The 26,666-nt window shown below is 42.8% G+C and overlaps 1 protein-coding gene across 7 annotated transcripts in view; it reads right to left on the bottom strand.

Annotated features, from left to right (window-relative positions):
- The window catches only part of PLXNB1 (plexin B1), a 211,147-nt gene that overhangs the window by 152,871 nt on the left and 31,610 nt on the right, over window positions 1-26,666 (bottom strand). For 6 of the 7 annotated variants that reach the window (XM_045023174.1, XM_045023178.1, XM_045023180.1 and 3 more), the window contains exon 2: window positions 14,166-14,227. Coding sequence is in view for 2 of the 7 variants with exons in the window: in XM_045023180.1 (XP_044879115.1) it covers window positions 14,166-14,168 (3 nt within the window). In the remaining 5 variants the exon portion in view is untranslated. Of the gene's footprint in view, window positions 1-14,165; window positions 14,228-14,714; window positions 14,739-26,666 lie in introns of those variants that run through there. The other variant, XM_045023177.1, reaches the window with a different exon arrangement.

The following is a 26,666-nucleotide window of genomic DNA, read 5'->3' as shown; positions in this document are numbered from 1 at the left end:
ACTCCTCAGATCATACCTGTGAGGTAGGGAAGATGTATCTGCATTCTACAGACTGGGAAACTAAGGCAGAAGGCCAATACAGCAATTAAGTGGCAGAACTAAGATTAGAACACAGGAATTCCATACTCCAATTCCTGTGCTCCATCCACTTAGATCACATAAAACATGCTCTCTTTCTGGGACACACATTAACCCTGTGTTTACTAGAGAACTGTTGGGAGCATCTCACTGAGAGGCTGATTGGGGAAAGTTTAAAGAAACTGAGTACACTGGATTGCTAAAATGGTATGTCTGCTATCACTGTTCTGAAAAGCCTCTATTGGAAGAGGCAGATCAAAGTTCTGTATTAATATAATCATGGATAAGGGAAAACAAAGGCATGCCAGACTATTTTAGCTAGGTGTGAGAAACACTGATCTAGGTCACAGTGAGCTTGCCAATAAAATCTTATCACCCAGTACTGATTTGAACATTATTGCAAGCAAAGTTAATATCTGTTTCACAAGCATTCATCTTTGGACAAAAGCCAGACATTCCCAACCCTATGGACCTTTCTGCCATTAGTACCTCTGACTAGTCTCTTATCAGGGTCTCCTTCCGCTCTCAGATTAGGTTCCTGACAGTACTGATGGGAAAGTTAAAGTGCAGCCTCAGACAAATCTGCATAAAAGAGCTGGGACAGATCATTCAGAGTTGAAGCTCTTTAAACCGACTGTTCTACCAATAGTTAGGACAGTGCCAGACATTTTTAATGTAATTGCTTTTTTCTTGGGGAATGTCCATCTCTTTGCCAGTGTGCCAGGGTCACCGTCCTCTATAAAGAGAGAGGGAGCCAGACTGGAATTAGTGTGTACTTCATTGTGTTCTTTATCGGCTCTATTACATGAACATTAGATACACACCCAGACCCCAGTGACCTGGGCCAGATCCTTGCGGCCAGCCCTTCTGCACCTGGGGCAGCTCTGAGAAGGGATAGAGAAGGGCTTTAAGCTACCTTTAACCACCTGCTCCCCATAACTAGAGCCCTCATTAATTCTCTAAAATGTCATGCCAACAGGCCAATACAGAAGACACAATGGCTCCCCAGCCACCTTCCCATTCCAGGATTGGGAAGTATGGCAGCTCCCACTCCACCATGGCTTTACACCACTCAGGGAATCCTCAGATAGCCAGTCAAGTCGGCTTTCCAGTTCTTTTGCACTGCCAGAGTGGGGCAAGGTTCCTTTCACAAAGAAAAAGAAAAGAGCTACATTTGCTGTGGGCAAGAAGTCAGAGAAGAGGAAGTATCTTATTTTAAACAGATGCAGTTAAGGAGAAGAATTGACTGAGAGGGACAAAAGGAACAGCTAGATCATTATTTAACATTAAAAAATAGGTGCTGGTTGTTTAGTTTTCATGGAAGCCTGATTCAGAAGTTCGTTACCAGCTAACTCCTAGGCCAAGAGCTATAGAGAAGTCTAGCTACTAAAACAAGATAAACAAGTCAACTTAATGGCATATGCAGGGAAGAAAGCATCTCAGCATGGAATACAAACCAGGTTCATGCCTGAGTACAAAGCCATAGATTACTCCCTTTATAGAGAGCAGGCTGCTGCAGACTTGAGTGAAAACTAGAGAGGCTGAGGCACATCAGGCAGCCAGAAGAACCAACACAGAGACTGCTGCTGCAAGGATCTCTGATGCAAGCTGGATGAAGTGGAGAATTCAAAGCTCTTTAATTTATATTGTGGTAGTGCTTAGAGGCTAAGGCCCTTCTGTGCTAGGCACCACAAACATACAACAAAGACAGTCCCTGCCCCAAATATCTTACAGTCCAAGTCTTTTAATCTCAATGCCATAGCGAAGCACCTCATCCGAAGAGTAGAGGAAAGAAAATGAAGTACACTCAGGAGGTGAAAGTGGTGTAAGGAGACTAGGCAAGAGGAAGCAGCAGCGGGTTCTACTGATGAATGACAAAACTAAGGACTGGAACAAACATCCTATAGCCTGGATGGCACCAACATAACAGTCACTTTGCTATGACACAAATGTGACACAGTTGTCGGCTAGTTTCAAAAAGAGCCACTACTTTCACCTTCATTTAACTCCCTCCTGATGGCCCTCTAACTCCCTGAATCTATTATCTAATGCACTGATAAGTAATACTTCATTTCTGTGGAGGGAAGGGATTGACTGTTGGAAGGGTGGGAATACAAGGCACTGGAACTGCAACTGGGCATTGACTGTGGGCAGGGGGATGAAGGGATTGGATAGAGCAGACAGGCTGGTGAGGAGAACTTAAGTGCAAAAGCAAACAAACTGATAAATAAATCATATTACTTATACAGCATACTGCTTTCCCACCCCCCGTGTCTTTTTATGCTGTACACTCTCCTCAGGGCAGGGACTGCATCTTCCTCTGTGTTTGGAAAGTGCCATTTTCAATAGGACTATCATAATATAAATAAATAATTCTTATAAAGAAAGCACAGAACTGTGGGCTACACAACACTATTATGAGAGGGATATAAATTGACAAAAAAAGTAAGCAGCGATCAATTGTTCAATGTCATGCTGGGAGGAGGTTTCAAGTGGGCCTGGCAGGCATCCAATACCATTAAATATTTTAATTAAATATTTACAGGGCCAAGGGGGAAATACACTGGTCGAATTCATGGATGAGCCAAAGCTTGGAGAGATCAGAGACTAAGGACTGAATCTAAACAATGCATGACCTTGATAGATAAATTGGAAAAAGAAGCTGAAGTGTCCAGCAACTAGTTTAACAGGGACATATGGAAAGTGGGTCAACTTCTGAAATGCATAAATACTGAATGGGGATAACTAGTGATGTCAGAGTGTCACAGAAGGATCAGAGTAACAACTGAAAGAAACACCAACTGAGCCAATAATGTGGCTAAACTGAGGAAGGAATTTTCCTTCTGCTACTCCAGACTGATGAGATCTCTATTTATTGACTGAACACTTTATGGGATAAATAAAGACACCATCTTTTAGATATGACATGACAAGGGAATGGGAAATGAAACAGTGAGAAAGAAAGGAACAATGCAGTGATTCAGTCTAGCCATGAACACATTGTAGTGGGTCATAATATTTGTCACACATGAACTCACACACGCAGAACTATATTAAAAATAATCATTTAGGTTACAAAGTCAAACACTAAAAAGCTATGCAATGCCAGAATTAAGGTTGCTCATGCTGCACGCTATTCAAATTCTTCTCTGAAGACCGAATTATTAATTGCCACATATGCTTTGCTCTGATGCTCACTGCTATGCTATTTGAGTGCTCCACAGACATCAATGGTTTTATTTTCACAACACCCTTGTGAGATGAGCAGTTATCCCCATTTTACAGATGGACAACTGAGGCACAGAGTTTAAGGTCAAGAGTATACACTTATTTTAAGGACCAATTTGAAAGACCTAGGACCTGACTTTTCAGAACACAGCACTTTATATGTTCAAAGCACAGCTCCAATTGACCTCAGTTGCAACTATGAGTGCTCAGCACATGTGCAAATCAGATCAGGGCACAGAAAAAAGAGAAAGACACAGTTAGTGACTCCCTGTGAAAAGTTTGTGATTTGCCCAGCATCACATAGGAACTCTGTGGCAAAGACAGGGACAAAGTCCAATTCTCCAAGATAGCACTCAACTCCCTTAAATGTGAGGCTGTCCTTTCTCTTCCAGCAATCCCTACTTCTTCACTACACACCTTCCAACCACTAAACAAATGAAGCAGGGATCCTACAGACAACAGTCTCCTTCACTACATATTCCTGATTCATTCCCAGCACAGGTCCAGCCTGTGTACTGAATGAAGTAAAGGTCTTGTGGAAATGACTGCATGTAATCATGTAATTAAAGTCTGCAATCATAATGCACATGCACAAGGGGAACAAACTAAGGTTACACAGGCATTTCCTAACTTTTGAGTGCTTGACTATGCAACCTTAACAACAATATTTTAACAGTTTTTGCGTACAATTTCCTGGGGTGGGGGGGGGGGGAGAAGAGGATTATACCAAAGTAAACAAAAAAACAAAAATGCCATTATGTGGCATCATACTGACATCACATACTTGGGTCATCCAGCATGTGGTGTCATCCAGCATCCATCTTTTGCTCTACAAACAGACCTCTGCCCCTTGAGCTAACAGAGTAACTGACAGCAGTAACAGCCGGTCATCCTCTATAGAGTCTATGTGGACCAACATTAGAAGGGGATGGGAATTTCTATCAGAGGGTTTCACAGAGATCTGCTAACAGCAGAGAAGCAGAAACACTCCAGAATCTTGGTTACATTCCAGGCTCTGAAGGAAGTGTGTTCTAATGGGCACAGACTTCTGCACATTCCCCCAAGTTTGACCTCTGCCCCAACCTCTCATCTGTGTCTTCCCCAAAACCTGGCTCCTTTCCCAATCCCATTCTCATCACCTAGCCAATACAATTCTCCACTCCTCAGGCTTCTCATACCAGTCCCAGCCTCCTTGCCCAGCAAGTTCTAGTCTCACCCCTCTCCATAACTCTGTCCAAGTCCCAGTCTCTGCCCTCTTTCTTCCAGTCCCAGTTTCATTGTCCAGCTGGTCCCAGTTTCCTCCTAGTTCCCCACTGATCTGTCTCCTCTGGCTCCCAGTCTCAGCCTCTTTGCCCAGTGATTACCAGTCCCTCTTGCCAGCCTCCAGTTCCAGTCTTCCTCGCCCCTTTGTCACAATCTACCCCTCCCCACAGATCTGGCTCTTGTCTCTTCTAGATTCAAATTATGACTCCTGAGGGCATTCTGCACTCAATATTTTAAAATTCTGCAAATTTTATTTGTCAAATAAATGTGGAGGCTCCAGCATGGCATTGGGGAGCACAGGCCCCTAGCTGTACAGAGGTGGGAGATCAATGTTCAGCCCCCCTCTGGGACACGAACTCAGCGGTGAGGCTGCACCCAACCCTGACACAGTGCAAGGACCAGAGCCCGAAACACCCCAGGGCTCTGCCCCTCTATGCCAGGTGCATCAGGTGTGGGCAGGCAGGTTCAGCAAGGCAAAATCCAAGTGCGGAGGGCCTTAGTGTGGGAGGTATAGGTGTGGGTGTGCACAATCTGGGTGCGGACAGCTCAGTGGAGGATCCGGGTGCAGGGGGGATCTGGATCCACAAGGGGATTGTTGGAGGGTTCTGGGTGCAACAGTAATGGGACTCTGTGGGGGGGGGGGTCCAGGTGAAGGTGGTTGGGGCTCAGCAGGGGGGGGGGGATCTGCGTGTGGGGGGTATAGAGCTCGGAAGGGGGGTCTGGATGAGGGGAACTCAGTAGAGGTCCAGATACTGGGGGAGTGGGGCTCACTGTGGTGGGGATCCAGGTGCAGCTGGTTGGGGCTCAGTAGGGTGGAGTGCGGCGGTGGGGGAGTCAGGCTTGGCAGGAGGGTCTGTGTATGAGGGGGTCTGGATGCATGGGGATTGGGGGACAGCTCCCAGTACAGTGATCCCTCCCCCTGCAGCTGAGGCGCGATGAGTGCAGGAAACCGGGGGGGGGGGGGGTGTGAAGTGGGCAGAGTTTCCTACAGCCGGGGGAGAAATCTGGGGGTGGGTCTGACACAGCCCTGGATGCTATGCAGGGAAGAGGAAGTCCCATCCTCCCCAGCCCAGCCAGGTCTAGCAGCGGAGCCCGGCACAGGGTAAGAGCTATCAGCTGGGTCTTCCCCAGTCCCCTCCCTGCCCCATGGAGATTTACCTCTCTGCTGGCTGCCCTGGGCACCCAAAACACACCGCTGGGGAGAGTCATTTGACTGCTCTTGTGGTTTCCCTTTGCTTCCCCATCAAAAAGTTATTTTTCTGTGAAGAAGCAGAGAAATCTGCAGGGGACATAATTTCTGTGCATGCACAGTGGCACAGAATTTCCCCAGGAGTAAATAATTATACAGTTTCCTCCTCCACACTGTCTGGGCCCAATAGGGGGGTAATTGAGAGCACAAGAGATTGAGGCTCCCTGACCTCAGTGCTAGTGCCTGGTCCTGATCCAAACCACAGCAGCCTAGAATTGTAACTGCAGGGAAGGTACTGCTCAGAACCAGGCTGGAGCATGCATGATACTTATGTAAAAGCAGCAAAGAGTCCTGTGGCACCTTATAGACTAACAGACGTTTTGGAGCAGGTATATATATGCAAGCAAGAAGCAGGCTTGCATATATACACCTGCCCCTGGAAATTTCCACTACTTGCATCCGACGAAGTGGGCATTCACCCATGAAAGCTCATCCTCCAAAACGTTTGTTAGTCTATAAGGTGCCAAAGGATTCTTTGCTGCTTTTACAGATCCAGACTAACACGGCTACCCCTCCGATACATGATACTTATGGAATCTTCGCAGAATTACCTGCAAACAGTAAGTCACTGAGCATGTGCAAACTGCAATTTTTCAAAGGCTTATAAGTTGGTCAAAGTTGTGAAGATTTGCTCACAAATGCAACCTCCCCACCACCACCAAATTTCTATTTCCTGCTTTCCAGAATAGGGGGCGAAAAAGCGGTCAGATTTTTTAACATGGAAAAAACATCGTATTTTCCTCTAGTCACCTTCTTGAAAACAGCTGAATTGTTTTAATTTAACTGAGGCTGACACCTGGCATGGAAGATATTAGTCCAGTTAAAATTTGGCATAGTTATAAGCAACTGAAAACTAGGTCTTAAGGAGAAGGGTCAGGCAACCTTAAGAAAAGGCGATGCTAACAGACCAGCCTATAAAAGACGAAACTATGTTAAGAGAATGTCATTAAAGTTGAAGAGTCGAGCACTTAAAAATTAGGACATGTGAAATCATAATGCGCGCACACACACACACACACACACACACAGGGGCCAAATTAAGATAGCAGTGTATGGGTGTGTGTGAGGGAGGCAGCTGCAGGGAACAGGCTGGGATATATGGGCAACATATGGGTACGGTTTTGAGCTGTGAGGACTGAGGGGGAAAAGACTGAATCTTCTAAATGCAGCAGAGGAAGACACAGTGAGTTTTGGACCCAGCCTGGTTATAAGACGAGAGGGAGGGGCTGAAAAGGAGAAGAGTGTGTGAGACAGGCAGGCGGGACCAACCATCCTCCAATCTTCTCTGCACAGCTGCAAAAGTCCCACTCCTCTCCATCCACACCCCATAGCACTGCCACAGCGACACCTATGCAACCACCTCCAAACATGACTGATAGAGTGATTTTGGGGATACAGTAGAGGAAGAAGACAAATGAGTTTAATAAGAAATACCCATGTTCTCTCAGGTTGAGGGAGAAGGCAGAAGCTCTATACTGTTCCACTCCTTCCGCTTCAGAAGAGAAATGGGAAGATGTCTCCAGAAGGAGAGAGATGTTCACATTCAAATAATTACAATAATCTAAAATTAAAGAGATGTACACAAAACACCCAAGGAGCTGGGGTTCCACTGGTCCCAGACCCCAGCTTAGAGACATGTCCCCGCTGCAAGACATTTACAAGTATTGGTATCTATTATCTAGCAATAGGGACAGTTCCGCAATGGATCAAGCTGCCAAGGGAGGTCATGAAATCCTCTGAATTGGAAAAATTTGGGATCAAGAAATGACACCTATTTGCAAAGATGGTTTAGGAGTAAGATTGATCCTGCACACTACAGGGTAACAGAATAGATGACATTAGAAATCACTTCTCATACAGATATTTGTGTGATACAACAAACATTTACCATTTAGCCTGCATTCTGCTTGTATGCTGTATCCCTTCTCCTCCCTCATCACACACTTCATGGGATCAGATTTTCAAAAGAGCTCAGGGCCATATTTTTTAGATAATTTCAGCTTCTATTCAGGCACCTAAATCAAGGTTAGATTTTCACCAGTCCTCAGCACTCAACATGCTCCCAGTGTGCTGAGCCCTTTTAAAAATGTGGCCTTTTTTAGGTTTTAACCTTTTAAATTGCAAGCTGTTTGGAATAGGAACTGTGTCTTGCTATACATCTCAGCTCAGTTCAGATGCAACTGTAATTTAATAATGAGACAGACACTGCCAGATGAATAAACCCTTTTGAACGACATACAACATTTGACGCAAACAGGATTTTATTCCATTTTCGTTTTTCAGTGTTCAGGGTATGAGTAATAAGAATGCACTTGAAATTGCATTGTATGAGATGGTTCGTCTTTAAGTAGCAATTCTTGTTGGAGAGAGGGTTACAACAGCTCAGAGCTTTAAAAAAAACCAAAAAACCAAAAACAAAAAACATCTTGCAGTGGAAGAGTGCCCCACAATTCTTCTCTGCTCAGAGTACTCGCCTCCACACAGTCTTCCCGAGCTGTGGGAGTTTTTTTGCAATATGTACCAGAACCAGGACTCTTGACTTCCCTTCCATGCAAAACAAAGATTTTCACTTTCCCTTCCACTAACATGCCAACACCCAAGGTTTGAAATACACCCATCACTGGTGTTAACTACTTTCTTTTTTGACCTTTATAAAAGTATATGGTATTTGAAAGTTCTTACAGCATCAAGATCTATATAAATCTACCCTGCTCATCTTGACTTGCCTCTGGATGGGCAACCTCTCCACATGGCACGAGCCAGTCCCTGGGGTTTTTCCAGAGATATGGGGCCCAGTTCTTATTTACACTAAGGTCCCTTTACACTGCTTGACTAATTACATTTACACAACAAGAGCAGTGTATAGTGGTCCTAGGGTAAATGAGAACCAGGCTCTCCATTATTCTTTTAAAATGATTTACAAAGCCAATCTAGATTACAATTCTGTGCTGAATACTCCAAATAAATCACCAGAGAAAGAATATTCAGCAGATACTTAGTGAAACCTCAAACCTACCTGGTTTAGGTCACCCATATCCAAACATGTTTCAGCTCTCAGGCTCCTGTTCCAAGTGGTGTGCAAGCATGTACTTTTCTGGGCATGTCATGCCACAGCAGCCACAGAATCTCGCTGGAACCAGCCAATGGGTTCAGGAAAATCTGCACTTTCTGCAGAAGTGGGCAGCTTTGTGGATTTTTAAATATTTCATAAGATAAAATGTTTTAAAAGCTTTTCAAAACTGAAGTTTTCCAGGCCTCTTGAACATGGGCAACTAGAGCAATCTCCCTTCTCCAAGAGTGGCCAATATCAGAAATCTCAAAAGATGCATAAAGTACTATAATATGGGGGAAATTCCTTCCTGAGAATACCTGGCAATGTGTTAACATCTTGAATCATGTGGATCAGAAGTCTGTAATTTTTATCCTAATTAGCATTGCTGCTCTTATTCATATAAATAATGTAACCCTTTTCTCAATCAAACTATTTGCCTCTATGCTCTGGAGCACAAAAATCCAGAGATTAACTGTATGAGGAGTACAAAAAGTATGAAATCTTAAATTTGGTGCCTTCAAGTTCCCCCTTGCTCTTATATTCAGGGGCGGCTCTGGGCACCAGCAAAGCAAGCACGTGCTTGGTGCAGCCTATTTGCAAGGGCAGCAGGGATCCAGCATGGGAGCTGAGAACCAACAGGCAGCCCTGGGAGCTGTAGTTCCTTGGTTAGCTCCCTGCATATATAGCCAGCCCTGGAGCAGGGAAAGAACTACATTTCCCAGCATTCCGTTGGCCACTACCAACTGGAATGGAAGGGGGAGGGAGTGAAGTAGCTGAGACCTCATGCTGCAGCCTGCTGTGAATGGAGAGCTGCACTGTGAAGGGTAGGAATACCATATTTTAACATTCAAAAAACAGGATACTCCAACGGGGAGGGAAGGTAGCCCCACCCTGCCACCATCCACTCCCTCCAACTGCCCCCCACAGAAACCCCAACCCATCCAACCCCCCTGCTCCCTGATCACCCCCTCCCAGGACCCCTGCCCCTAACTGCCCCCCAGGACCTCACCCCCTATCTAAGCGCCGCTGGTCCTTGTCCCCAACTGCCCCCTGCTGAGACCCCCCCCCCAACTTCCCTCCTAGCACCCTACCTGTCCCCTGACAAACCCCTGGGACTCCCATGCCTATCCAACCGCTGCCTGTCACCTGATTCCCCCTCCCGAACCCCTGACTCATCTAACCCCCCCTTCTCCCTGCCCGACTGCCCTCCCAAACCTCCACCCCATCCAACCCCCCCACTCCCTGTCCCTTGACTGCCCCCCCCAGAACCTCCTACCCCTTTCTCCAGCCCCCCAGCCCCCTTACCGTGCCACTCAGACCAGCGTTTCTGGCTCTGTGCAGCACCAGACACGCTGCTGCATACATGCTGCCGTGCTCCCCCGCGGAGCCACAGCCCCCCGCATTGGAACAGCTCAAAATTGAGGAGTGCTCAAGCTCAGTTTGGGCAGCTGTTACTTCATTTCTCCCAAATCAAATATACTGATCCACTGTAACTTGCTGTAGAAAAAGTAGGATAAAAGTGAGCAAGAAATGCTTCCCAGTGATTATTAGGGCTGGAATTGCTATTTTCAACAGCCATTGCCTTTTTGTTTGTTTGTTTGTTTAAAAGGAAGACAGTGATATTGCATTGGCAAATTCCCCATAGAAGGAAAGAGTGGAACAAAAGAATAATAAAGGCACCTCAACTTTTCCTCATTTATGTAGGACAGTCTTATAATATGCATCCAGATATCCTCCAATCACACAAGCTGAAAATTGTTCTACTTTACTGCAGTCCTGTAACCATATGGGAACCAATCCTGTCTGTGTTATGTGCACATCTAAAATTCCTGCTGAATGACCTGCCCTGGGAGCGAGTTACCAGTGACCTAGGGCTACGGCGGACAGAGGGTGCAAAGAGAGGGGGGGGGGAAGAAAGCCCAGGGCTGGGGTGGCAGGAGGTGGGGGGGGGGAGCCCAGAGCTGGGGCAGCGGGGGGGGGGGCGAGAGCTGAGGACTGGGGCAGCAGGGGGGTGCAGCGAGGAGCCCAGGGCTGGGACGGGGGGGCAGCCAAATTTTTTTTTGCTTGGGGTGGCAAAAAACCTAGAGCCGGCCCTGCTTATATTAGAGGAAAGAATAAAACAAGACCTCAACTACCCTTTAGATTTCAAACAAATAAACCAACCTACCTTATATCCTTCTCTTCTTCTTTCTAAACTAGACAACAATAGTGATTTTAATCCCATTTCATATGGACCAACCCACTCTGTTGCCTGTAATCATTTTTACTGCCCTTCTCTATACCTTCTCTAGTTCATCTGTGTCTTTTTTATGACAACTTATCCAAAGATGTGAAAGCAGGATGCACAGGACAGCTGTAACACTGATTTATTATATCCACAGCCATTCCCTCTCCCACATTTAACAAACAAAAATACCAACCAATCCACCCACTTCTCTGAACCATCACAGGGCAGTCAGCAGAAACCTTCAGACTGCTAGATCTTTTCCTGAGACAGTAGGGCATTGGTTCCCAAACTGTGGGTCGTGACCCCAAATGGGGATGTGCCATCAGCAGATGGGGTTGTGTCAATCCCTAGTGTGCGGAGGATGCCATTTAGCTTCGCACAGCGTGACCTCACGTTTATGGAGCATACGAGATCATGATGGATGGAGGATACCATTCTGCTCTACAAAATGGCATCCTCCACAAAGCACTCCCAATACTTATGAGGGTATGCTGTGCAGAGGCCTCTTCCATGCAGTGTGACCTCACATGTACAGTGCTCTTCAAAATGGCATCCTTCATGCTGTCTGGGGTCCAGGGAGGTGAGAAGATGAGTAGATAGCCCAATCAGTCCTTCTCATCTAACTTCTCTGATAAGAGATGAGGTGATGAGAGTTTGGGGGCAGCTCCTGAAGAGTACAAGGACCTTACGAGGAGCAGCACAGTAGTTTTGGATTTACTTTGATTCAGTGGGAAAACAGGTTAGCTCTACTGGAAATTTTTTAACAATGAAGTTTACGTGCACAGGACCTCTTTTCTCTCCCCTAACCATCACAGGGAAATGGAGGGAGGGGAGTGACAGCCTTTCTCCCAGGAGACACTGGCAGAATATCTACTACTGGAGTGTCAGAGTATAGTGGACCGTTGCTTGGATACGAGTGATAACTCAGGGTATGTAAATGAGATGATTTATCCATGGTGATTAGTGCTCCCAAGTAGAGCTGAAAACAATGCTAAGTTATAGGTTCAGGAAAGAATTTTCCCTAAGCAGGAAACAAGGGCATTTTCCTCTTCCACTGGCGTACTGAGTACAGATCATTTGGTAGGATCAGATGGGTGTCTCCTACAGTTAACATTTCCTGCACTATCAGGGGGATTCTGGACACTGACAGGCTTCTGTCCTCTGTCTGTATTCCTTTATTTCTATGCTGCATCTGATTATAGGTCCAGAAAAGCTAATCTTATGTAGCTAAATAATCTGTTATTTCTTTATTCTCTATTTAAAACACAATCTTTGTCATTTTGGTTTAGTGTTCAACCTGGTTTTATTTGCACTGCTCAATGGTATAATGTAAAGCTGAGCAAAGCCAGACCCCCAATCTTGGTGATTATATTAGGATTTATTTTTTGGATATGTCATCCCAAATACATTTTCCTACCAATTGATCTTTATCATCCAAGAGTTTACTCAGTTTTACTGCTGAGATGGAACAAGACATAACATAACATGTAGATAAGGGAGAAGCGGCGGATGTGGTATACCTAGACTTTAGTAAGGCATTTGATATGGTCTTGCATGATATTCTTATCGATAAACTAGGCAAATACAATTTAGGATGTGGAATCTCCATCTCTGGAGATATTTAAGAGTGGGTTAGATAAATGTCTATCAGGGATGGTCTAGACAGTATTTGGTCCTGCCATGAGGGCAGGGGACTGGATTCGATGACCTCTCGAGGTCCCTTCTAGTCCTAGAATCTTTGAATCTATACTGTACTCCTGAAAGAGATGGCCTTATAGACTGCTGCCCCCACTATGGTCTCTGAATGTATTTTAGTGGTACTCTCACTATAGTAGCTAGCTGTACAGTAAATAGCCTTCTGCCAGCCTCCTGATATAAGGCTCCTTCGTGCACATTCTTCATGCTCCAGTACAACACCCCTTTCTGTGTGGTGCAAAACTCCATGAATTTCATTTAGTGTGCACCCTGTCTCAGGGGTTTCCCTAGAAGAAGGGAAGTCTAATAGATGACAGTCAGGGGTCTGCTAGCTGCATTACTCACAGGAAAGTCAAAGGATAGGAAAGGATGGAAGTGAGATCCAGTTTGTGGCCCTTGCAAAGCCAATCAGTTGGGGCTCTCAGCTGTAATAGCCACAATTTGGTATCCAGATGTCTCTCACTCACCTACACCAAATTGTTTCTCCCTGCTAACTGGGAGGGAGCTGCTCCTACAGGGTGGGGAGATGGAGGTTTCCTGATGAACAGGAGAGCAAAAACGTGATCTGGCCTCGGGGAGACATCAGTTTTCCAGGGGGCTCAAGATATTACCACCACAGAGCTCAGCAAGCACAAGGCAGCTCACACCACACAACATATGGCAATGGAGTACAAGCAGCAAACATTACACTAGCATCTCTACCTGTTCCAGGAGGAGTGAGGCTCCCTGAGGCAGCATATTTGGCAGCACTGTCTGGCCCAGCCTTGGCATAAATCACGGCAGGAAAAGTAGGAGTTTGTCTGATATTTGCTGGCCTGTGTCCTGTGAAAGCTCCATTTTTGGTAGGTTAAAACCATCCACTTGTGCAACAGTTTCTAACTTTAAAAGTCACTTGTTACATTCCAACACTTCAAGAAACAAGCTTCAGAATCTGATGTGCAGAGACTTCTGGCACTAAGCACACAGAGTAGGTCTGGGTACTGCTTTAGTTTATAAATCATATACCAAATCCTAGGATGGGAGGAAGTGGTTGCTGAGAAGAAGAGCCAGGACAAAGATTGGAAGATGAAAAAGGGGAAAGAGCATTGAATGTGAATGTTTCTATTTATGAAGGGTACACACACACTCAAATGTGCTTGGGAAACCCACTAGCCCAGCTAAACAGAAACTCAGCGGCAACCATTAGGTCTGATGTGTTTGGCATGAAACAGACACTACAAAGGAGCTGACAGACCTGATGGCCATTCCACTCATCACACTGACTAAGATAATCAGAAACATGAATGGAAAAGGAGAGCCCATCCCCTAGAACCTGAGTTGTAGCATTAGTCTATAGAGTTGCACAGTACAGAATCCCGATGCTTTCCACTTACCATTTGGACTCTGGGCGGCCTTGAGACACCTTCATTTCTCTTATTGATCAACGTACCTCAAGCTGGAAAAAACAGACAACATAAAATTTGAAGACTATTTTCTTCAGTAAATGAAACCTTCTTTGCCCTTGGGCCCTCCTGTGGGCTCTTTCCCCTACAGAAGACAAGGTTGGGCCAGCTGCACAAAGTCCAGGAAATCCAGGGAAACAATGGAGTCTATTTCTTGCCAGGGCAAGATTTTGGCTAGCAGTCCAATTCACCTTTCCAAGCAAGGGTACAGAAGACATCCCCAACTGGGTCCTCAGGAATGTCATAGTAACAGTACACCCTAACTTTCTTCTAATGAACAGGGATAAAATGTTTTGTTCTCATTAGGAAAAGTACACACACATTCCTGATTAGTGAGTAATGTCTCTGCTTCTGGGAGATTAGCTCAGAGTTGTGCAGCCTGGAACTTGTTCAATTCAATCTATTCTAGTTGTTCCCTTGAACAGCTGCTATTCCCCAAGGATTACAGGTCAGGCCCACAATCTCTCTCACAACACTTACCCCCATGATTATGAAATAGCTCAGGGAGAAAGCACAATAAGGTGAGGACACTGGCAAGCACTAATATTCAAAACTGGAACATGCACAATTGGGTCCCATCCTCTTTTACTAAGTGCTATGCTCCACTCACTAAACAAAAGCAAGCATGTGAAATGTGAACACAAAATGCTAGTCAGAAGGGGGTTAAACTACAAACAAATGGGGAGGGTAAAAAGGAAAGAGGAGAACTCTGCATAAAACTGAGATGTTTAGAACAAAATTAATCAAGGACCCAAAGGAAGTGAAGAAAAGAAATTCTTTTATATACAACACTAGGAGACTGGGTAGCAAACAAGAATTGAAATTGCTCCTTTATAAGCATAAATTTGATCTAGTTGATATTACAGAAACATGGTGGGATGACAACTGAAATGTTAAAATCAATGGTTACAACCTATTTAGAAAGGATCGAGTAGGCAAAAAGGAAGGGGGAGTGGCTTTCTATGTCAAACATAACAATACCTTCTTTCTGAATCACTGATAACTCAGAAAAAAATTATCCTGAATGTTTATGGACCAATGTCCTAACATTAAACACGAGATGGGGTACTTATTGGTGTCTGTTACAGACCACCAAATCACAGTAGGGAACAGGATGGCTACTTCATTATGCACCTATCTACAACATGTAGGAAAAAAACCTGCATAATCATGGGGGACTTCAATTTGAGTGACATACGCTAGAGGGCTCATGCTGCCAGTACAACAACATTCTTGGCATTGCTAAACATTACAGATGACAATTTCCAAACTCAAAAAGTGTTTTTGCCAAAACAGAGGAATTCTTTATTAGACCGTGTCCTAGCAGATAAAGAGGAACTGATCACAGAATTAGAAATTAATGGTAACTTAGGTACAAACAATCATGACTTGATCACATTTCTAATGTGCAAGCAGAATAAAGTCCTGACCAGTAATATATACACACACACTTGGTGCTTTAATAGGACCAGTTTCAAAGCTGAAAACAATTATGAGCCAAATCAGTTAGGAAGAAGCATTTAATCAGAAAAATGTGAATGATAATTGGGAATCATTTAAGAACATATTACCAGATGCCCCAAAAGCCACAATCCCACAATTGAGGAAGGAGGGTCGTGCGGCTTAAAATAACAACCTGGTTTTGAGGCAAAGTGAAGGCAGCTGTAAAAAAATAAAAAATATGTAACAAATGGAAGAAAGAAGAAGTTGACATAAATCAGAAGCTAGGAACTGTAGAAAATTGATAATGGAAGCAAAAGTACACAAGGAGAAGTCTAAGGACAGCAGAATTAAGGATCATAAGGAATTTTTTAAACTACATTGGGAGCTAAAGGAATCCTGACAATGGGGTTGGTCCATTACTAGATGGAAATAGTAGAATTATTATTAATAATAATAATAATGCAGAAAAAGCAGAAGTGTTCAATATATATTTCTGAAGAGGAACAGGTGATATAGTCTCACCATATGGTGATGAAAACACTTTCTATTCCACTTGTATCTGCGGGGAATGTTAAACAGAAGCTACTAAAAAAGTTAGACATTTTACAATCAGCAGGTCCAGATAACTTGCATCCAAGAGTTTTAAAAGAGCTGGCTGAGGAGCTTGCTAGACCATTACCATTTCAATAAGTCTTGGAATACTGGGAAAGCTCCAGAAGACTGGAAGAAAGCTAATGTACCAATGTTTAAAAAGGTTAAACAGGAGGACCTGGGTAATTATAGGCTGATATTGATCCCTGTCAAGCTTATGGAGCAGCTGATACAGGACTTGATTAATAATGAAGTAAAGGAGGGTAATGTAATTAATTCAAATCAATATGGGTTTATGGAAAATAGATTCTGTCAAACTAATCTGAGTTTTTTTTAAATGAGATTATAAATTTGGTTGATCGAGGTAATAGTGTTGACAGCATATTAGACTTCTCTAAGGCATTTGACTTGGTGCGGCATGACTAGAACGATATAAAATTAACATGGCAAATATTAGGTGGATTAAAAGCTGGCTGAGAGGTCTCAAAATGTTACTATAAACAGGGAATTGTCATCGAGTGCGTATGTTTCCATTGGGGTCCTGCTGGGATAAATTCTTTGACTTACACTATACCATTTTTATTAATGACCTGGAAGAAAACATAAAATCATCATTAAAAGTTTTCAGATGACACAAAAATTGGGGAGTGATAAATAATGAAGACGACAGGTTACTGATTCCTAGAGATCCGGATCACTTGGTAAACTGGTCACAAGTAAACAATGTGCTTTTTAATTAGGTTAAACAAAGATCTATACATCTAGGAACAAAGAATGTAGCCCATACTTACTGGATGGGGGACTCTATCCTGGGATGCAGTAACTCTAAGAAAGATTTGGGGATCGTGGTGGATAATAAGCTGAACATGAGCTCCCACTGTGATGCTGTGGCCAAAAGGGCTAATGCAATCCTTGGATGCATAAACCGTGGAATCTCAAATAGGTGTATGAAGGTAATTTTACCTCTGTGTTTGGCACTGGTGCAACTGCTGCTTGAATACTGTGTTCAGTTCTGGTGTCCACAATTAAAGAAGATTGTTGATAAATTGGAGAGGGTTCAGAAAAGAGGCACGAGAATGATTAAAGAATTAGAAAAATATGCCTTATTAGCAGGGGTAGGCAACCTATGGCACGCGAGCTGATTTTCAATGGCACTCACAGTGCCTGGGTCCCGGCCACCGGTCCAGGGGGCTCTGCATTTTAAATGAAGCTTCTTAAACATTTAAAAAACCTTATTTACTTTACATACAACAATAGTTTAGTTATACATTACAGACTTATAGAAAGAGACCTTCTAAAAACGTTAAAATGTATTACTGGCACACGAAACCTTAAATTAGTGTGAATAAATGAAGACTCAGCACACCACTTCTGAAAGGTTGCCAACCCCTGCCTTATAGTGATAGATTAAAGGAAATCAACCTATTTAATTTAACAAAGATAAGGTTAAGGGGTGACTTGATTACAGTTTAAGTACTTATGGGGGAACAAATATTTTATAATGGGCATTTCAATCTAGCAGAGAACAGTATAACATGATCCAGTGTCTGGAAGTTGAAGCTAGACAAATTCAGACTGTACATAAGGTGGAAGTTTTTAATGGTGAGCGTAATTAACCACTGGAACAACTGAACAAGGGTTGTGGTGGATTCTCCATCACTGACCATCTTTAAATCAAGATTGGATGTCTTTAAAAAAAAAAAAAGATATCCTCTAGGAATTATTTTGGAGAAGTTCTATGTCCTATGTTATACAAGGGGTCAGACTAGATGAATACAATGGTCCTTTATGGCCTTAGAATCTATGAAATCCAACCCCCATGGGGCAGCTCCTAATACAGTGAGGTCCCACCTACATCTGCTACAGGAGGTGGCCTCTGTTCTGTGCTTCCCTCATAGATTCCACCCTATGAAAAAGCAGACCATAACAGCCCAAGAGTTCAATCTCTGCTCCAGCCACAGTGTACAATGCTGGATGCTTAAGAGGAAAACGAAGAGCCCTGTAATGTATGAGCAAGTTCCCTTCTAGTTTGCATCATACCTATCCTTATTTAAGATTCAAAAACTGCCAGGATGGATTTGATTTAAAACAAATTGATTAAAAACATGATTTAAATCACTAGTTAGGAAGACTCGATTTAATCATGGATTTCTACATAAAAATGCATTCTTGTTGGTTGTTATAACCTTAATACATATTCTTCACAATTCAGAGATAGATATAGGTTTCATTTTTAGACAGCACACACTATACATTTTTAAAGTTATCTATTTTGAAAACTTTTCAGAGTAGTTTTACATCTATATCAGAAAAGGAATGATTGGTTATTTCATTGAAGCAGATATTTATGAAACCATTGGGAGGTGAACCATCTCCAATTCAACAGGTTAATCATTAATATTTGGAGGATTTTCTTGCCATGCTGTATTAGGAAGAGAACATCACCAGACAGACATTTAAATTGTTTTATTTAACTAAAACAACAATATTATGTATTCTGGATTTTTTTTCTTCAACTGCAAACATACAATATTTTAACAAAACAAGCATATGAATTTTTGAATTTAGTTAAACATTCACGTTTTTTAAAATCAGGTTTTTGTTAAAATTGTTTTTACCTAAAATAGTTACATGAAATATTTAAAAAAAACAAAACCAAAAATTAAAGCAACTACGTCAGCCAGGTCAACATGAGAAACTTAAAATATTGGCTTCTGCAGCTAACACAGTCATCTTCACCTTCATTTTTCTGTTTGTTTATAATCTGGAAAAGAAAAACAAGCTTTCCTGCTTTTTCAGGTCCCAAACGATTTCTCAATTTGGAATGAATTAGTCCAAAGGAAGAAAATATTCTTTCTACACCGGCAGAAGAAGCTACTGCTGTTAAAAGGGAGATTATCACTTCAACCGTCTCTGAATCCAGATGCTTAAGTGACTTCCACCAGTTCATTGGTGTGCTTTCTTTAAAACATCATCAGCAAACGTATATTTCTTGAATGGTTTACCCTTAGCTCTGAAGTTTATTATAGCTGGCATTATGGAGGGATTACTGCTGGATGTCCATGTCAGAGCCAACTCTTCTTCTTCAGTAGTTAAGGTTTGACCCTGGTACCAAGTATTGAGAATATCTGCAAGAAAATGAGCTGGAGATAGTGCTTGTCCCATTTGTTTTTTTAATGCTTGTAATTTATCTCTGTCATTGAATAGTTCTCTTTTTAAGATTTCACTCAGTTCCTTCCAAATTTCAACAGCATCAGCAATAAAACAGCTATTTCCCTGCATTTTGTTCAAGGCTACAGAAATAGGCTTCAGGGTACTCAGCATGAATTCGACATTTCTCTTAAGCCCCATGTTGAGAACTTTGGCTCTGACAGTGCCATCTTTTTTTCCACAATTTTGTTCACAAATTGTCATCAGATTAGGCCAGTTCTTGATATAGTGCTCAAAACAGCCCACTACTGAGTTCCATCGCACATCTTGTGGGAGCGTTAGCTTGATTCCTTCCATTTCTTTTTCCAGATTAGCTGCTGCAAAGTGGTTGTTATGGAAGTATTTTGCAATTTCAACATTAGCCTTTATTTCTGGAACACTGAAGTCTTTGGCTAGGAGGTGCATCAAATGAGCACTGCAACCGTAAGTTATTAGCTTGGGACTCTCTTCACTCTTCTAAATTTCACCTCATCTTGGATACATTTGCAGAATTGTCTGTGACCAAGCTGCATACCAGACATTTGAATTTTTTTCAGTTTGTTATAGCTTTTACTGCTACTTCTTTTAAGTATTCTGCTGTGTGTGCATTTTCTGATGTATCAATTGTTTCTGTAAGGAAGACATTCCCTTCTTCTGTTGTCACACAAGCACATACAACAGGATCATTGTGGACATTGCTCCACCCATCAAGACTCAGGTTAACAATTTCACCCTCTAGACCTTTTGCACACTGCTCAATTTCTCTTTCATACACTTTATCCAGCAATTTGCCTGCGACATCTGCTCTGTTGGGTGGACTGTATCCTGGTCTTAATGACTGAACCATGTTAATGAAGTATGGGTTCTCAAGCATGTGGAAAGGAGAGTTTGTTGCATAAACAAACTGGGCAATTTTTTCATCAATTACCTCTTTTTGTAATCTGATGGTTCTTATCACAAACTTATCTATGGTTGTTTCTGGATGATGGAGATTTTTTCTTCTTTTTGCTACAGGTGATATACTGTGGCTATGTGACATATATGATGTGACTGAAACACTATCATTGGCAGATAACTCTGAAACTATAGAAAATGGTGATCTTGAAGCTGGATAGTCTTCAGAATCCTGTATGTTGAGGATGGATTCTCCTAAATAAAATAAGTCAATGCAGTTATTTAATTATTATTACCATACTGTTCATTTAGTATTCCTCATTGCATTCATTGACACTCAGTACTACTTTAAAGGTGAAATTGTAAAAGGAACATCTGCCTATTTCAGCTGTTTATTTTTTATCACAACTGCATCTAAAATGATAGTACCATAGAGTAACAACTATATTTTTGTCTCAAACATGAGAATTCTAGAATAGTCCAGAAGACAGGGAGTCCTTAAGAAAGAAGTAAGAAATAAAAAAGTTTACCAACCTGAAGATCCTGCATGTTCAGACATGTTCCTTTCATCATCTGAACACAGCTTCCGCCTGAGAAGAAACACTTCTCATGATGTTGTTTCATTCGGGCAACCAGGCCTTGCGTTTCTTTGTTGCACTGTTTGCATTTTGCATACATGCCTGTCTTACGCACAGGTAGAGGAACGTCATTAAAATATTCCCAAACTGGGTTTCTTTTACAGCCTGCTGCCATTATAGGTTTTCCCTTCTAGTGAGAGAATGGTATGGAAGATGTCAAATCAATTAAGGCTACACTCAGAAAGACCTCAAGACTTCTGGAATATGCTGCTCAAACAGTTTCACTTTTGTTTCTACTGCCTGTCCCTCTCTTCTCACATTTATCTCCAGACTTCTTCTCCTTGTCCAGACCAATTCCGGCCCCAACAATCTTCTATTCATTGAACTTTTTGAAACTTTGTACTTTAGAGAGAGGTAAGGTATTGACTCTGTGTACACAACTTTGCAGAGGGACAATAGGGTTGAGGTCTGTTATTTCTCAACTCTATATATTTATTTTAAAACATTTTTGCTGTTAACAAGCACGTTATCTCTGGAGACACAAATCCACAGTTTGAGAACTGCAAAACTAAGCATCTCTGATGGTATCCTCTAGACTGAGGACTGAGTCCCATTGGGTAGATAGAAAGATTAACCTAAATCTATACAGAAGCCTCTGGAACCCCATAAAATTGGGTCCCTAATCCATGAACTATTGGAACTCATTTACAAAACTTTTCTTAAACATTACATGAATATATTGTCTCATACTATAGAATTTGAATTTATAATCCCATTCCATGATGAGATATCTTTGAGCTGTAATCTTTAGATAAAATGCTTTTTGAGGAAAAAAACTATCCAAAAAACCCTTTTTAAATAAAACTCAGATTTTTTTTTTAATCATTGATTTTTATCCACCCTGAAAACTGTCCACCTAAACTGAGCCTGCAATTCTGATGCCTGCTGTACTTTAACTCCCTCCCACCTATCTTTCCTCCCCAACTAAACTTCTGTCAGACTTCCCCATCTCCAAGTGATTTCAAAATTCTTGATCACCACCCCAGAAAATGGTTTGAAAGAGGGTGAAGGAATATGGCAGGGTCTATATTAGGGAATGAAGGATACTCTATTTTGCAGTTAGGAATGTGACTCACGCAGTTGAGGGACTTGTACATTCTCTGGTAAACAATGCTTCTTCAAATGCTGCACTGACTCAGCCAGATGAGCCTTATATTATTCTGAGGTGTAAACTGTGTATGGAAGTGCTGGAATAGAACTTCCCACCATGCACTGGTAGCATGTTTCCAGCTGAAAAGTAAGTTAATTCCAATCTGTCTACCCAGGGACCTGACACCCTGAAAACCCTCTCACTCTCTGCCTTAGGAAAGGAAGTATTTCTAACCTTTGCTTATTTCGCAACAAAGCACTTCACTGAAGGCTGTTGAATGAACAATGATATAAACCAACCTTGGCTGGCAATCTCTATACAGCATCCATTAGCTCAGATTTCTCCCAGTCCAGTGAGCAAAGCTAGAGGGGGCTGATGTGCTGTTCTCTGACTTCAGGACAATTTAGCATCATTCCAGGAATTATTTCCCTCCCCCAGCCCTAGTCAAAAAGGAAAAGCCGTGGGAATGGAGCTCACTACCAGTGAGGTAGGCTCACCCAGAAACAGCTGACAAGTACTTAACTCTCTCTATGCTGTCTGGAAGCACTCCATAGAGATGCATACTGCTCCAAGGCAGTGCAGTGGCTGTATCACTAACACCAAGGGGTTGATAGCTCTTACAAAGGTACAGATTCACAGGGCTGGCACTTCCTCATATCTTACAAACACCACACATGGGGTCAAGGTCACTCTCTTCCCTTCACCACAAGCAAATGCTAGGAGAGTGGGGTGGTTAGACCCACTGCCTTGTGATTACTCTTATCAACCACCCATTCATTCCCTGCTAAGGGACTCTCCTGTAACAGTCCCATCAGAGTATAGCGCTTCCTACTGACCAGACTGACACTGAGGAGACAAGTGGGGAAACAAAAGGGTTCTTTTCATCTCACCACTCCTGCATCTTCACACAAAGCTGTCCAGTAATGTCCATCCCAGAGACTGTCACCTTTCCTCACAAGAGAGGTACAGTAGAAACCGTTCAGTTCATTGGCCAGAGACCTGAATACCCTTCACCTCCTCTGTTCGCAATTCTCTCATCAGACCTGCTCCTCCTGCTCAGAACCTCATTCATATGGTCCTGCCAGATGAATTCCTCCTCACAAATCCAGCACTTCAGGAGTTAAGGTTAGCATCCCGATTCTCCTGGCCTGTATGATGCTGGTTAAATCTAACACTATTCTTTGCAGTTTGATAAAGCATGTGAAAACTGAAGGCCTCACACGTTCCTCCTTTCATAGCTTGGCCAGTTGCCCACAAGCTGTCACCGCCTGGCACCCAGGGCAAATGGAGAGAATATCATGAAATTAAGGCCAAGCTATTAGCCAATTGCACTGAATCTCCCCATCCCCCCCACCCTCCCTTCCAGGGAGTCTGGATTCCTTCTTCCAGCAAGGGGATAATGCCTGTATGGCTGTGGTGGTCCCCTCCACAAGAGAACTGCCCTCTCCCATACTTGGCAAAAGCACTTGAGCTTGGAAGGTTCCTATCACAGAAATGCTCAGAGCAGCTCTTATCAAGGCTAGAGCTCAGGAATTTGTTCTTAGCAGTAGCACAGGAACTCACCCCTGGAATAGCTCACCACAAGGGCCGCTAATAGGATGGGTGTTAGCTATTTATATAAATTGCAAGGAAGGTTGGAGACAGAAGCAAGAACAGAATCTGATTTGGAGGCAACGGGATTTGGAAGTTATTACATTTATTACTGTAAATCACACTTCTCCAACACCCATTCCAGACCCGCAGCAATCTCATCCTAGTCCCCTGCTGCAACTCCACCCACCCATCCAATATTTATAGTTGCTCCCTATCAATACAAGTTTCTCAACCCTAATTTTATTTGTTTGTTTTTCCAATAGCTTCTTTTATACACACTGTCCCCTCAAAGTGAATTCTATTTTTTTTTTAAATAGAGCAGGAGAGGGGAGACACATTCAGATCCCAAAACCAAGGATGGTGGAGATACTCAAGTCTCTGAGTCAAACACATAAAGGAGGCTGTTCCAGATGGATAGGAAAAGCTCTTGCACCAATAATGGCAAGATTGTACATTACCCCTCCTAGTGCCATGAATCAGGAGTTCTGGGTATGAAGCCTTAGAAACCTAAAACCAGGATAAAAATCAGCCTTAAGCATTGCTTGAAAGAGGTAAGTTCAATCTGATATAAAGACAGGAATTCAGTCCCACACCATTTGCCTCATCTCCTTCCCTCTAGCAATGACAGACTGAAGTCAAATGATTCTGGAAGTGAATCATTGGCTAAGTAAGTGGTGTACAGTAGAGTGCTTTGGTTTTGTGGAACATTGGTCCACCTTCTGCGGGGAGAGGGGCCTGTACAGTTAGAATGGGCTCCATCTCAGTAGGAGGACGACCAATCTCCTTGGGGACAGACTGGCTAGACTAGTCAGGAGGGGTTAAACTAACAGCATATGAAGAGGGAAAAAGATGAAAGATACGAGTGCTCAGTTAGCACAAAATTGAGATGTTGAGAAGAAAAATTAATCAAGAAACTAAAGGACATGAAGAGAGAACATTCCTGAACTGCTGATACCCAGGCTCCTAATATTAGTATTAAACAAGAGCATACATTTCATCTTTGACAAAATTTGATCAAATTGATATTATTGAAATGTGGTGGGATGATTCACACAACTGGAATGCTTTAGAGCCTATTCTGGCTCCTGTGAATTCTAACATTTGCCCTGGAGTCAGGGACAATTTCTCTGGAATGATCTAGAGGTTTAGCTGAACAAAGAGGGCTAGTGCTCAGTCCAAGTTTGCAAGTGTTTCCTGATAAGGTCATCCCCTGATTAACCAGTAGTCTAAGTAAGGGTATTCTCATCAACCCCCTTCTCTGTAGGCGTGCTATTATGATAGCAATACACTTGGACCCTTGGTGCAAAAGATAGCACCTTGTACTCTTGGTGGTTCAGCCCCACCACAAATCTTAGATGTTTCTTGTGAGCCAAATGGATGGCAGTGTGGAAGTATGCATCCTGTAAATAAAGATCTACAAACCAGTCCTGAGCGAGAATGATGAAAGCAAGCATTGTCATCCTGAATATAAGAGGTCCCTTGCCACCATCCCTTGAATGTGAGGACTTTGGTAGTTAGTCTCTAAATCTGAGTCCTATGTCCTACATTGGTGTGATATGTGCTCTGAGATGTGCCTACTTTGTCAGGGTTTAGTGCCTAAGGTTGAGGACTCTGTGTCCCTCTGGCCTGAACTCCGTACTGAAGATGTCAAAACCGACAACACTGGCACACAGAATGAGCCCATTGGTGCCAGATGATCCGATTATAGCTTAGCCACTCCCTTGGGTCCCTTCTCCCCACTGGAACAGAGGTGCACCTCATAGCCAGGGCACTCACAGAAAACAATCTTGACAAGATTTCACCACCGGAGTCTGAGGCAACCCACATGGATTGCTCCAAGAGGTGCAGTTTGAGCCTTACATCTCTCGACTTCTGGGCACAAGAGTAGGAGAGGCAAATGGAGCATCTATTGGGGATACAGGCTTCCCTGAGGCTATGCCCACCTATCAGGGACATCACACCATCGCATGAGGTGCAAGGTTACAGTCTGCCATTTCTCCCCTTTATGTGGTTTCACTTCTCTGTACAAGGTAGTCTTCCCCTGAAGTCTCTTATGTTCACTTTCCATGAATATTCTAACATTACTAGTGCGAATACAAAAAAGCAAAAATTTTAAGCTCAAATGTTTGAGGAAATGCAATTTGAAATTCATTAACTAACAGACTTTACATTCAAATATGCAAATTAAAACTCACTCTGATGTCAGCTGCATCATGGCCATTCAATCAAGGACCAAAAAGAACCAATACCACATTACTTATTAAGTACCCAACCCAGCACAAGTTAATAATTTCAAGCAGTTCATTCTGACTATCCGCAGACCAACACTTATTTGTTGAAGAAATTCACAGAACATTTTGAATTTATTCAATAATTCACCAGTTTTCAGTTTGCTTGTGGACAGTTGACAACAAAATGGATAGGATTAAAAGGAAATGTGATTTTGGGCTGTATTTGCAAGGCCATCAATTAGGGTGGGAGAGTCTTGCTTACAAGGATCTAGGGATGAATCCGACATGGAGTTCTGCATCCAGATTACTCTACCTCCTTGCAGACAGTTATTTAGGGAGGTACAAAGGAGAGTAACTTAAGTAATGGGCCGAAATTGCAATTTTAAATAATAACTCCTTGACATACACAGTGCTTTACAAACACATTCCTAAGAATATTCCTACTTCCCAGAGAGTTTACAGGCAAAAAAAAAAATCACACTGCTACAGCACCAACAAATCAAATTCAGGTACAAGAATGGCATCAGTGAGACCAATAAGCACTGTAAGAAACAGCAACAGGAGTGAGATTTAAAGGCACTGGGTGGTGGGAGGAGGAAGTTTAGGATGAATATCAGGAGAAGCTTCCTGGCAGGAGGGGCCAGTAGCCTCACAGCATGGAATATTTAGAAATGGACAAAACCCTAGAAGCTGTACCTTAAACAATCCTGCACTGGCCCTTGAGTAATGTACTAGATGCAACATAGTAAAGAATTTACTATGA

Source organism: Mauremys mutica, chromosome 7 (genome assembly GCF_020497125.1).
Source record: "Mauremys mutica isolate MM-2020 ecotype Southern chromosome 7, ASM2049712v1, whole genome shotgun sequence".
NCBI classification, from domain to species: domain Eukaryota; kingdom Metazoa; phylum Chordata; order Testudines; family Geoemydidae; genus Mauremys; species Mauremys mutica.
This window is presented reverse-complemented; position numbering and strand designations above follow the sequence as displayed.